This window comes from Pituophis catenifer, unplaced genomic scaffold (genome assembly GCF_029215685.1).
Source record: "Pituophis catenifer annectens isolate HBS135680 unplaced genomic scaffold, rPitCat1.0.hap2 SCAF_2, whole genome shotgun sequence".
In the NCBI taxonomy this organism is placed as follows: domain Eukaryota; kingdom Metazoa; phylum Chordata; class Lepidosauria; order Squamata; family Colubridae; genus Pituophis; species Pituophis catenifer.
Window position 1 is genome coordinate 18,762,852 of NW_027256882.1, and position 12,368 is coordinate 18,775,219.

Sequence of the window (12,368 nt, forward strand, 5' to 3'; positions counted from 1 at the left end):
TAAGAAGGTTCCTGGGTCCAACAAGATGATATGGTTTTATAGAGGGGATGACAAGAATCTCCCTGGGCCATATTGGATGCCAAAAAGTTATTGACTTAACCCGTTCCACTTTCTGACTGATTCTTTACATGCGTATAACCAAGGACAGCAGATAGTCAAATAAAGTAGATATGTTTTATAGATGGTAGATTTTACTAGGTTTAGTTGCAAAGAGCAGCTCAACAGGTTTCATAGGTTTTATATCTAAAAATATTATGTTATCCTAATTTTATCTATTCATTAATTTATCTCTAAAGATGTACATATTTTGCTGTATTTTCTCTCACACATTTTGCACTGGTCTCTGACCATAATCATCTTCTGTTTTGTTTTATGACTTAATTCTATCTTTACAAATAAAGAACAGCTTTTATTTTCTCCAATGAAGAACAAAAGCTACTTCCCACCCAAAAAATTGAAATGCCCTAATAATTGAACCAGAAGTCAAGCTTTTCAAGACCATAACTGTACAGATACTTGTACAGTATCTGCATGACAAAATCACTCAGATTCGGGAAGATCTGGACTCTGACTGGGTAGGTTCAGGGGGGACGACTAGGCAGGTCTTGAGAATGTTATCTGGGATGAGTTTGATCCTGTGACTCCTGATGACGTGGCAGGATTCTGGGGAGACTGAATGCGACCACATGTTTGCTGGTCCCATATCCCTCCTGGTTAGTGCTGACTTCCTGGGAGGTGACGCGAGGCTTGCTCCAGGGGATTATAAATGCTTCATTGGGTAAGGGTGACTTCCCCACTGCCTTGAAACAGGCAGTGGTGAGGCCTCTCCTCAAGAAGCCTTCCCTGGATCCGGCAGTGTTGTCGAATTATCATCCGGTCTCCAACCTTCACCTTATTGTGAAGGTTGTTGAGAGTGTGGTTGCACGACACCTTCCCCAGCACCTGGATGAAATGGCGTATCTGGATCCATTCCAGTTGGGCTTCAGGCCTGGGTACAGCACGGAAATGGCATTGGTCACGTTGGTGGATGATCTCTGGAGGGCTTGGGACAGGGGTTTCTCCTCTGTCCTGGTCCTATTAGATCTCTCAGCGACTTTTGATACCATCAACGATGGTATCATGCTGCACCGGTTGGAAGAGTTGGGGGTGGGAGGCACCATGTTGTGGTGGTTCTCCTCCTTTCTCTCCGACCGGTCGCAGTCTGTGTTGGCAGGGGGCAAAGGTCGACCCCGAGGCGCCTTATATGTGGGGTGCCACAAGGGTCGGTCCTCTCACCCCTTCTGTTCAACATTTATGTAAAGTCGCTGGGTCAGATCATCCGTGGTTTCGGGGTGAAGTACCATCAGTACGCTGACGATACTCAGCTGTACATCTCCACCCTGGACCACCCCAATGATGCCTTTGAAGTGACGTCCCGGTGCCTGGAGGCCATGCGGATCTGAATGGGAAGGAACAGGCTCAGGCTCAACCCATCCAAGACCAAGTGGCTGTGGTTTCCAACGTCCTGATATAGTCAGTTGACGCCATCGCTGACTATCGGGGGCAAATCACTGGCCACCACGGAGAGGGCTCACAACTTGGGCGTCCTCCTGGATTCACAGCTGTCTTTAGAAGAGCACCTGATGGCCGTGACCGGGAGGATTTTCCATCAGGTTTGCCTGATTCGCCAGTTGTGTCCCTTTCTGGATCGGGACTCTTTAAACACAGTCACTCATGCCCTCATCACTTCCCACCTGGACTATTGCAATGCTCTCTACATGGGGCTCCCCTTGAGGAGCACCTGGTGGCTCCAACTGGCACAGAATGCGGCAGCGTGGGTGGTTATGGGAGCGACGTGGCGCTCCCATGTAACACCTCTCCTGCGCGAGCTGCACTGCCTCCCGGTGGTCTTCCGGGTGCGCTTCAAGGTTTTGGTTACCACCTTTAGAGCGCTCCATGGCTTAGGGCCTGGTTATTTACGGGACCGCCTGCTGCCGCAAACAGCCTCCCACCAGCCAGTACGCTCTCACAGAGAGGGACTCCTCCGGGTGCCATCGGCCAAACAATGTCGGCTGGCGGCCCCCAGGGGGAGAGCCTTCTCTGTGGGGGCACCTACTATCTGGAACGAGCTCCTCCCGGAGATACGGAGGATCCCGGATCTACACACCTTCCGCCGCGCTCTTAAAACCTTTTTATTTCACCAGGCTGGTCTGGCCTAACCTTTCCCATTCTTTTTTAATGTAAATTTTAATGTAAATTTTAATTTGTTCTTAACCTGGGGTTTTAAATTTGTCTTGGGCTAAATTGATTTAATTCAATTTTATTTCTGTTCTTAATTTTTGTATTTTACGTGTTTTATTCTGTGCCTGTTCACTGTCCTGAGTCCTTCAGGAGTAGGGCGGTATACAAATTAAATAAAATGAAAAATGAAAAAAACGAAATAACGAATAAAAGTAATTTCATGGATTTTATTCTGGTGTGGTACATTATAAGAGGGAAGAATTAAGTCAAATGATCAAGAGCAGCCACTCATCTCTTAACAAAGGCAGCCAAAATCCACAACAAATCAGCATCAACTATATCCATATTAAGGATTGAAATTTCAGGATCATGCTAAAATTCTCTTTTGAGAGTGGAATGTATCAAGGTAGGACAAGAAGCAATGGGTGGAAACTGATCATGGAGAGAAGCAATTTAGAACTAAGGAGAAATTTTCTGACACTTAGAACAATTAATCAGTGGAACAAATTGTGAATGCTTCAACACTGGAAGTTTTAAAGAAGATGTTGGATAATCATTTGTCTGAAGTGGTGTAGGGTTTACTGCCTAAACAGGGCATTGGACTAGAAGACCTCCAAGGTCCCAACTCTGTTCTTCTATTTCTAAGATATTTTCTAAGAGACATTTGGGGAGCAAATTCCCTGACACTCAACTCATTTTCAGAGTTTCACCTCATCTATGACTCCTCCCATTGAGCACCTGCCTGTTGACTCACTCAAGATTGAGACAGATGATGCCTCTCCTTGTTGCCATTATTCAAATCATAGTGATTTATTTGTTGTCTGGGTGCTAAATCTCTAAAGACATTTTTTGAAAGCTTTCTGATATCACACAAACATAGCAATAATTTGTTTTCATGTTCATATCACATCAAAGCCTTGTTGGCTAATGTCTTTGCACTGAAAAATCTTAGTGGCATAAATAGTTCTGGAGAAAGGGAGAAACTGGGAGGCTTTTAGGATACGCAGGGGCTGCATTGATTCCCCTCCCCTTCAGACATGAAGCCTCATTTGGACTCTGTCTGGATTAGGAAACATTTGGAGTGTCTGCCTTAGAAGAGGGCTTTGGTTTCTTCCACCTATTCATATTGCTGTGTCTTCAAAGGAAGGCTGGAGACTCCATCAGGAGCACAAGTCATGTTGCTGCTTCTGCTGCTTCTGCTGCCCGAGGAAGTTTTGGCAAGTCTCAGAGCCAAATGCATCCTGACTCTGAAGAGGGACGAGGTGCACCCACAGATCTATTACAAGCCAGGAGAGTTTCTCATTGGTGGCATTGTCTCCGCAATGAGGATGGTTCTTCTACCAATAAGCTTCAACAAATCTCCCCTGACTCAAATTTCTCAGTATGTCAAAGTTCCTGCATAGAATTAGAGCCCCTCCATTCCACCTTAAGTTCTAAAGTTTCATCTGCCTCTCTTACAATGAAGGAACTCATTGATCTGCTAGTTTTTCTCTCTTTCTGTCTCATTTCATCCTTGGTTCATCCTTTTCAGCTGATGAACCTGATTTGAAATTCTCAAATAATCAGTATTCTGTTTTTCTTGACTTTGAAGAAGCAGCATCTGCTTTTCTTGACATCCACTCAGCAGAACTGGACTGTGGATGGACATGAGAGGATGATTTTTCTCTTCTACTCATGCCGAATAAAGTCATAAACATGGGTAGAAAATGCAGAAAATGTTGACCTTTTCTCTGCAGTAAAAATGAGATCACTTGCACAATTTATTCTGTACCAAGAGTCACCAATTAAATGAATGGATCTCAGTTCAGAATTGACTTTTCTTACATGTCATATAATGACATAATCATATAATGAGTTACATGTCAGTTAAGTATCTGTGGTTGACATAAGGGCCAAATAAAAACCTCCAGAACTCAGCACTTGCTCCATTTGTTAACACTCAAAGTTGCTCATTTTATGGGGTCAATGAGGGTATCTCTGTCTGTACCTTTAATGATTCTATATTTCATGTGGAATAATAGGTCACAACTTCCAATTATTAATTATTGGAGAAGATAAACAGGCAAAGGGACAGAAAGAGAGTGAAAGTCTGAAATCTTAATACAACAACAAAAATAAGGACAATATGAAGAATAAACCAAACTGAATTTGAAACTGAATTGTGTACAGATGATAAAGATATAATGTATGAAGTAAGGATGTGAAATGGAAGATGCACAGGTGAAATTTCCATGACAGAATAAACTATTGAATTTGAATATTAAATAGATATGGAGAGAATTTGGGTAACTGGTATTCAGTTTACACCGTCATAAGTTAAAATTTTAAAATAAAATGATGTATTTGTGGTGTATGACACCACTGAAATTATGAAAAATGTGAAAGCATGAGGGAATATTTTATCATTCCGGCTGGATTTGTGAGAAAGCTAAGAAATTTTGGAAACAAATTTACACAACAATGCAATGAATTTGACAGACTAATAATTGTGAAGAAACCAGAATACTTTTTATTGGGACTTCTGAAGAATGAATTAGAAAACATTCATAGTGGATGGATTTTATATATTGTAATTGCAACAAGATTTGCATATACATAATGATGGAAGAAACACGGAATTTCCACAGTGGAGGTCTGACTAGGTGGCTCAAGTGGCTAAGACACTGAGCTTTTTGATCAGAAAGGTCGGTAGTTCGGCAGTTCGAATCCCTAGTACAGGTCCCCTGCGTGAGCAGGGGGTTGAACTAGATGACCTCCAAGGTCCCCTCCAACTCTGTTCCTGCTACTGAGGACTAGATTGTGAAAAATGTAGTATTTGCAGAAATGAAAAATTATCTGCTGAAAAGAAGGTGGAAATCAGTTTTTTTCTTTTTTAATTTCTTGTATATTTTCTTCCTTTCTCTGTTTCTTTCCTTTTTCCTTTTAATATTTCATTTTCTGTAAAAAAAAAATCTTAATAAATATAAATTTTAAAAAGAATTAGAGAAAGCTAATAGTAAGAAAGAATCCCAAAGTTCCATTCAGATAGGTGAGATATTCTTTGGAGATTTGAAATGACTCCAAGCCTCTCAGCCTTAGGAGGTTTAAAAATACAATTGTTGAAAGAATAATTAAATAATATGTCCCTTCCATTGATTATGTCCTGATATATTCCTACTTTCAGGAAAGCATCAACAGAGTACTGGAAAATTCTATCCTTCCTTTTTGCAATCCAAGTGATCAACCAGAATCCTAACATTTCATTCAATGTCACCCTGGGATACAACATCTATGACAATTATTTCAGAGCAGAAATGACTTCAGATCCTTTGCTGGACCAGCTTTCGGAAGGGGAGGCCAATGTTCCCAACTACAGCTGTGGAAGGCAGAGCAACACAGTGGCTGTTCTCGAAGGGGCTGATACTGACATCTCCATCCAGATTTCAACCATGTTGGGAACCTACAAAATCCCACAGGTGTGTCTTTGTTGGGAAGACCATTGTTAGACATGCAACTTACAGCCAGACATCCTCTGATGTAAAAGAAGAGCAAAATTCTATTATGGGAATTGCATGAAGTAAGGATGAAGGTTCTATCAAATGGAAGAGAAGGATCTGAGCAGACAGTCCTCTCCCTGGCACACCCATAATACAGATTGTGCGCCTCTGCCGACTATTTCCAACAGCCAAATGCTGCACTGAAGTGAGGACAGAAACAATGTAAGGCAGAATGACCAGAGACTCCCTACAAAAGGTCTTCATTGAAAGGAGTGGAACAATTCCTCCATTAGGGCTAGATTTTGTTTTTATGGTCTCCCAAAAAATAAAATTAACTTTTTCCCCCCTTTTCAGATCAGTTACAGTTTTGATTCCCAGGTTCTGAGTGATGAAACTTCTTTCTTCTACCCAATGCTCCCTGCTGAAGGAGTCCAGTATCCAGGGATGGTGAAGCTGGTTCTCCATTTCAGGTGGACCTTGGTGGGTCTCCTTGCTCCAGACACTGAGAACGGACAAAGGTTCATGAGGACGTTGACCTCCATGCTGATCAGGAATGGCATTTGCCCAGTTTTATCACAAACTTTTTCTCCAGCTTCTTGGACAGTGTCCATAGACTGGCCTTTATACCACAATTGGAGAAAGGTGAAGGTCTTTATTTATGGTGCAGACTTGACTACTTTCAATGCAGGTGTTATACTTTTGCATCAGATATTTAAGAGGCTTCCTGAACCTCCTAGAGGAAACATCCTGATTACCACAATCCGCTGGGACTTCACTATTTATTTGGGGGGGAAAAGCCTTCCTGTTCAATACATCCATAGCATATTTTCTTTTCCTATGAAGAAAAATCAAATTGCAAAGTTTGATGGGCGTTTGAAGTTTCATTCTTTTATGAGACACTTTGTAGACAGCTCCTTCCTGTGTTCCTACAACAGCGATGCCTTTTCAGTGAAAGTCTGGAGACGGTGCAGGCAGAGAGAAGAACTGGAGGCCCTGAGGAAAGAGGAGATGGATCAAATCCTGACTCAGGACAACTATTTCATTTACAACACAATCTGGGCTGTGGGACGGGCCTTCGATGCAGTTTATTTATCCAGATCCAGGAGGACATTTAAAGGTGGTAAAAATTTGAAAGCTCCCATGCTGAAGGCATGGCAGGTACTTGTTTTCTATTGCACAGCTTTCCATAGCAGTTGAGAATCAATGTTACAATTGTAAGAACTGTGTAACAATTCTGATAGTTTTATTGTATTCTGAATATAAAAATTAAATTCCAATTTTCGAATTTCCAAAATTGGAATTTTTTCAAATTCCAATTTTGCTCTCTTTTCTGCAATTCATTTCACCCTGCGAATTTCTTTTCCAATTTCTTTTTACAAGTTTCTAAGGTAAAAAATATTTTTCCTCCACATCTTTCTTCTTTGACTCTTTGCTGTTGTTGTTACAAGCGGGACCATTACCATTTCACACACAGCCAAAAATGTGTGCTAGGTATATTAAGCTATCTAATATCTTTGATCCTCTCACTTCCTTAGCTGCTCTTCCACTCCAGGACAGCCTTTACCCAGAGTGGGTTTCACTCTTTGGCTAAGAATCCCTTCAGTTTTTCTTTCCTAGCACAAAACTCTCAGTAGAATCACAGACAGTGGTGAAATTCAATTTTTTTTACTACCGGTTCTGTGGGCGTGGCTTGGTGGGCATGGCAGGGGAAGGATACTGCAAAATCCCCATTCCCTCCCCAGTCCTGGGGAAAGAACATTGCAAAATCTCCATTCCCACCCCACTCCAGGGAAAGGATACTGCAAAATCTCCATTCCCACCCCACTCCAGGGGAAGGACACTGCAAAATCTCCATTCCCACCCCACTCTGGGGCCAGTCAGAGGTGGCATTTGCTGGGTCTTCAAACTACTCAAAATTTCCGCTACCAATTCTCCGAACTACTCAAAATTTCTGCTACGAATTCTCCAAACTACTCAAAATTTCCAGCCAGAGGTGGCATTTGCCAGTTCTCCAAACTACTCAAAATTTCCGCTACCAATTCTCCGAACTACTCAAAATTTCTGCTACCAATTCTCTGAACTACTCAAAATTTCCACTACTGGTTCTCCAGAACCTGTCAGAACCTGCTGGATTTCACCCCTGATCACAGATAACAAAATGTCTCATCAAGCAGCAGCATATGAGGAAGCCTCTTTGGGCCAAGAAGCTAAACAGGTTAGGGTCAGGGGAAAAGATGAAGGATTGGACTGGAAAAAAATGCACAAGCAGAAAGAGTGAAGAATGTCCTGTAAAATATTTCATAAATATTCCATAAAATTGCAAGGCTATGACCTTAACTGGTATGAGAGATCATCTTTCACATTGAAGATCCGGGGTCTTCTTTTCTCTATGCCAAGTGACCCATCTTCACCTCAGTGCAGAGTTTCATAACCACAACCTACTAGTTAGTAGTGGGTTTCGATTTAGTTTGCTACCAGTTCGCTCATGCGCGCACACAAGCATCCAGGTGGGTGGGCGGAGCCTCCCGCCACCGCCACCGGTTTGCCCAATTCAGGGCAAACTGGTAGCAACCCATGCTACTAGTAGAGCAGAAACCCCCACGGTCAACCTCAAAGTGAGCAAAGATTTTTCTCTTCCTATCAGCCCATTGATCTGTACACCAATTGTTTGTAGCATTGTTTCTGTGTGGGGCATCTGATTTCATTTTGACCTCACTGGCAGAATTCCTTCAGGATTAAGGTGCACAATGTCCATTTTCTTTTGGGTTTTAATTTTGGACCTCATTAGTTCACACTGGATGTATCCTTTGCTCTACTTCCCTTTGTCTTTCCAAACTCTGTAGTGACAACCATGAATGGAAGAGATAAAGGACATCGTTGACCATCGTCATTTTCCAAGTCATTTTGGGTTCTTCTAAGAAGATTTTTATTCTGTATTCTTCAGTACGGATCCTTCATTACAGTCCAAATGGAGGAGTCTTGCCAGAGAGTTTCCTGTGTCTATGTAACATTGCCCATTTTCTCTTCCACTCCAGCTTCATCCTTTCCTTCGAACTGCTCAGTTTTATAATAACTCCATCAATGGGGTATATTTGGATGAGACTGGAGAGCTGGTAGCAGACCTGGACATTGTGAATACGGTGGTTTTCTACAATCTCTCTGTTAGCCAAGAGGCTGTTGGGAGGCTAGAAAGAGTGGGATCCTCAGATTCCAAGTTGATGATGAACCAGAATGCTATTGCAAAGATGGAAATGCTGAACAGGGTGGGAAAATACTTTTTCTTTTCTTTTTTTAAAAGTTCTTACCAATAGGATTGCAAAGTCAGGGCAGGGACAGGCTTGGGATGTCATCTCAGTTCTCCCAGAGTGGAAATATTTTGTTATTTTTGTTAGATGTTCTGATATCTATCAGAAAAATATCCTCCAGTTAACTTTTCCAGTTATTCCACTTGATCTTTATCAGACTTCTTCAAGGGAACTAGATTTAAATCAAGGCACAAAATGACTGATTTTGCCAAAGCAGAAATCCATTCAACTTTCTCTTGAGTAGATACATTGAGAATTTAAACTAAAAGTTGTACTGTGGAAAATGTTAGAAGAGAAGATAAACAGGCAAACAGCAAGAAGCCAAATAAATTTGATGATCTCTAAGTTTCTTGTAGGCTTCAATTTTAGCAAATGAAAGCCTTGAACTAAAGATGTCCAAATTTCTCTTTTTACTTCCTTTAGTGTATACAATAACTAGCTGGATCCCCGTGCTTCGCTACGAAACTGTGTGATTGGGCATGATAAATCGACACTTACAGCTTGAATCCTCCCCTATCCTATCCACTTCTCTCTCTCAGTCTTGCCTCACAGAAACTTCTCCTATCCTATCCCCTTCTCTCCCTCAGGCTTTCTAGCTCCTTCTCTCCATGAGGCTTGCCCTACAGAAGTCTGTCCTATGCTATCCTGTTCTCTCCAGAGTTATTTTCACGTTGGGAGGGGGAGTAGAACATCTAACTAATTAGCATCAGAGCGTGTTATAATAATATAGGAAATACTAATGCTCTGATGGTCATTTCAAAAAATCCTTTCTTAGTGAGCACCTAGAAGCCAAGAGTAACATAAGTGGCAAATTTCAAGTTTGTAGGTTTTACGGTTCTGGAGATTTTGAGATTAATGCATGAGTGGTTTTTGCTTTTATATATATAGATTCATGTTATGGATGCTATTTCTTTCTCTCTCTCTTACCAGCCCCTGTCCCTTTCCAGGTGTGTGGAAAGCTGTCCTCCTGGATTCATGAAGATGGCTCAGGAAGGGAAGCCCATCTGCTGCTACAATTGTCGTCCTTGTGCAGAAGGATCCATCTCCACCATAGAAGGTGGGTGACAGCAGGAGAAAGGGGCAGACTTTGGGGAGGACCATAAATCCTGAGATTTTACATGAATGTGCATTTTGAAAGGCTTGGCCATTATGGGTCCCACCTCTTTGAATCTTGATCAAGTTACACATTTATGTCGTGGTGAATTATAACAAATGATCTTGTAGGTTAATCTGGTATATAAGTCAAGCAAACAGGGATACGGATCATGGACAAAGATACAGGATAAGTCTGAGTATTGTGAGAGAGATGACATCTCTTGCTCTTTATCTTTTACAACACATCTTCCCTGTTTCACATCACTACTTACTTCATTGCTCTGATTAGTGAGAGTTCCCAGTTTCCAGGAAATAATTGCTAAAGGAAAAGAATGCTAATTATAATTAGTCCCATACTGTGTCTCTTCATACTACTTGGGCTTAGGCAGCCTTATGTAATAATCCTTTGACTGCTCCGTTCAAGTAGTGTCTTTTTTGGTCAGCTTCAGGTGATTCTTGGGTTTGTGTCTCTTCTGACTGACATTCCACAGGTTCTGCTGGAGGCTCTTCTTTAACATTATTGTCTGAGTTCTTGCCCATGATGATGAGGAGAGAGGAGAGGGGAGGGGAGGGGAGGGGAGGGGAGGGGAGGGGAGGGGAGGGGAGGGGAGGAGAGGAGAGGAGAGGAGAGGAGATGAGAGGAGAGGAGAGGAGAGGAGAGGAGAATCATGAGTTGGGGTTGAGCCAAACTTCCTTTTTGACCTTATGTGAAGATAGTCCTCTTGTTCTTTATACAAATGCATTGTGATGTACTCACTCCATATTCAACTCATCTTCATTTCCACCTAACATTTCTTTCTCCATGGCAAAACTAGAGTTTATCCACTGCAGCTGGCATAGGCTATGAAAAGTGGTCATTCACGTGTACTTCATTTCATTGTAGGCTGGTTCTCATTAGTGCCTTAAAGCATTGACAAAATGTTGGGGTCCAATTTTCAAGAGGTTCAAAAGTGGAAAGGTAAAATAGTGGAACTGCCCTTCTTTCTTGAATCCTTTCTTCCTCCCTCCTTCTCTCTCAACAAGTTCATTGATGAAATGGTGCCATTAAAAAAGAAAAGAAAAAGAAAGAAAACTAATATTAAGAGGTTCTCGCTGGAGGGAAATGAAGAACATATTGACTTCATCAACACAAAATCATTCGCAGCAACAATGGTATTTCCCAAACAATCCATTTTATTAAATTACATGTTAAAGGGAGATCCTATTCTTGCTCTATTAAGCAAGAACAGCTATTAAGCTGTTCTAGCTGGAAGAAAATGAAGAAAAATATTGAATTAATCTACACACAGTCATTCACACCAAAAACAACTATACCAAAACAATGAATTTTATGAAAGGACATGTTAAAGGGGGATCCTATTCTTGCTCTTTTTCAGATGCAGACAAATGTATCCAATGTCCAGAAGATCAACATCCAAACACCAATCGAGTTCACTGTATTCCCAAAATGAAAAGCTATCTTTCTTATCAGGAAAATCTGGGGATCATCCTGACTTCCATTGTCTTGTTCCTTTCTTTAACCACAGGCTTTGGCTTGTGGATCTTCATTAAATTCATGGAAACACCAATTGTCAAAGCTAACAACCAGGACCTCTCTTACATTCTCCTGGTCTCCCTCCTGCTTTCCATCTTGACATCCTTCCTATTCATTGGTCAGCCAAGGAGAGTAACCTGCCTCCTCCGACAAACAGCCTTCAGCATTGTCTACTCAATTGCCATTTCTTCAATCTTGGCCAAAACCATCACAGTGGTGTTAGCCTTCTTGGCCACAAAACCAGGGAATAAAGTGCAGAGATGGCTGGGGAAGAGCTTGGCGAACTCCATTGTCCTTTCTTGTTCTGGCCTCCAAGTTGTTATCTGCAGCATCTGGTTGGGAACTTTTCCTCCATTCCCTGACTCTGACATGCACTCCCAACCTAGAGAGATCATCCTACAATGCAATGAAGGTTCTGTCTCCATGTTTTATATTGCCCTTGGGTACATGGGCTTCCTGTCTGCTGTCTGCTTCACAGTGGCTTTCCTGGCCAGGAATCTCCCTGGGGCCTTCAATGAAGCTAAGCTGATCTCCTTCAGCATGCTGGTTTTCTGTAGTGTCTGGATGTCCTTTGTGCCAGCCTACCTGAGCACCAAGGGGAAATACACGGTGGCTGTTCAGGTCTTCTCCATCTTGGCCTCTAGTGCTGGCTTGCTGAGCTTCATCTTCATCCCCAAGTGCTACATTATTATTTTTAGGCCAGATCTGAATAACAAAGAATATCTGATGTCAAAATAA

At 41.9% G+C, this 12,368-nt stretch overlaps 1 protein-coding gene across 1 annotated transcript; it reads left to right on the forward strand.

The window, feature by feature from the left end:
• The first annotated feature begins 3,395 nt into the window (after nt 1–3,395).
• Nucleotides 3,396–12,368, forward strand: LOC139309946 (vomeronasal type-2 receptor 26-like). The gene is made up of 6 exons (XM_070934127.1): nt 3,396–3,601; nt 5,384–5,675; nt 6,051–6,176; nt 8,732–8,959; nt 9,932–10,034; nt 11,470–12,368. Exons 1-6 carry the CDS (start codon nt 3,396–3,398, stop codon nt 12,366–12,368), a joined length of 1,854 nt encoding a protein of 617 aa, XP_070790228.1.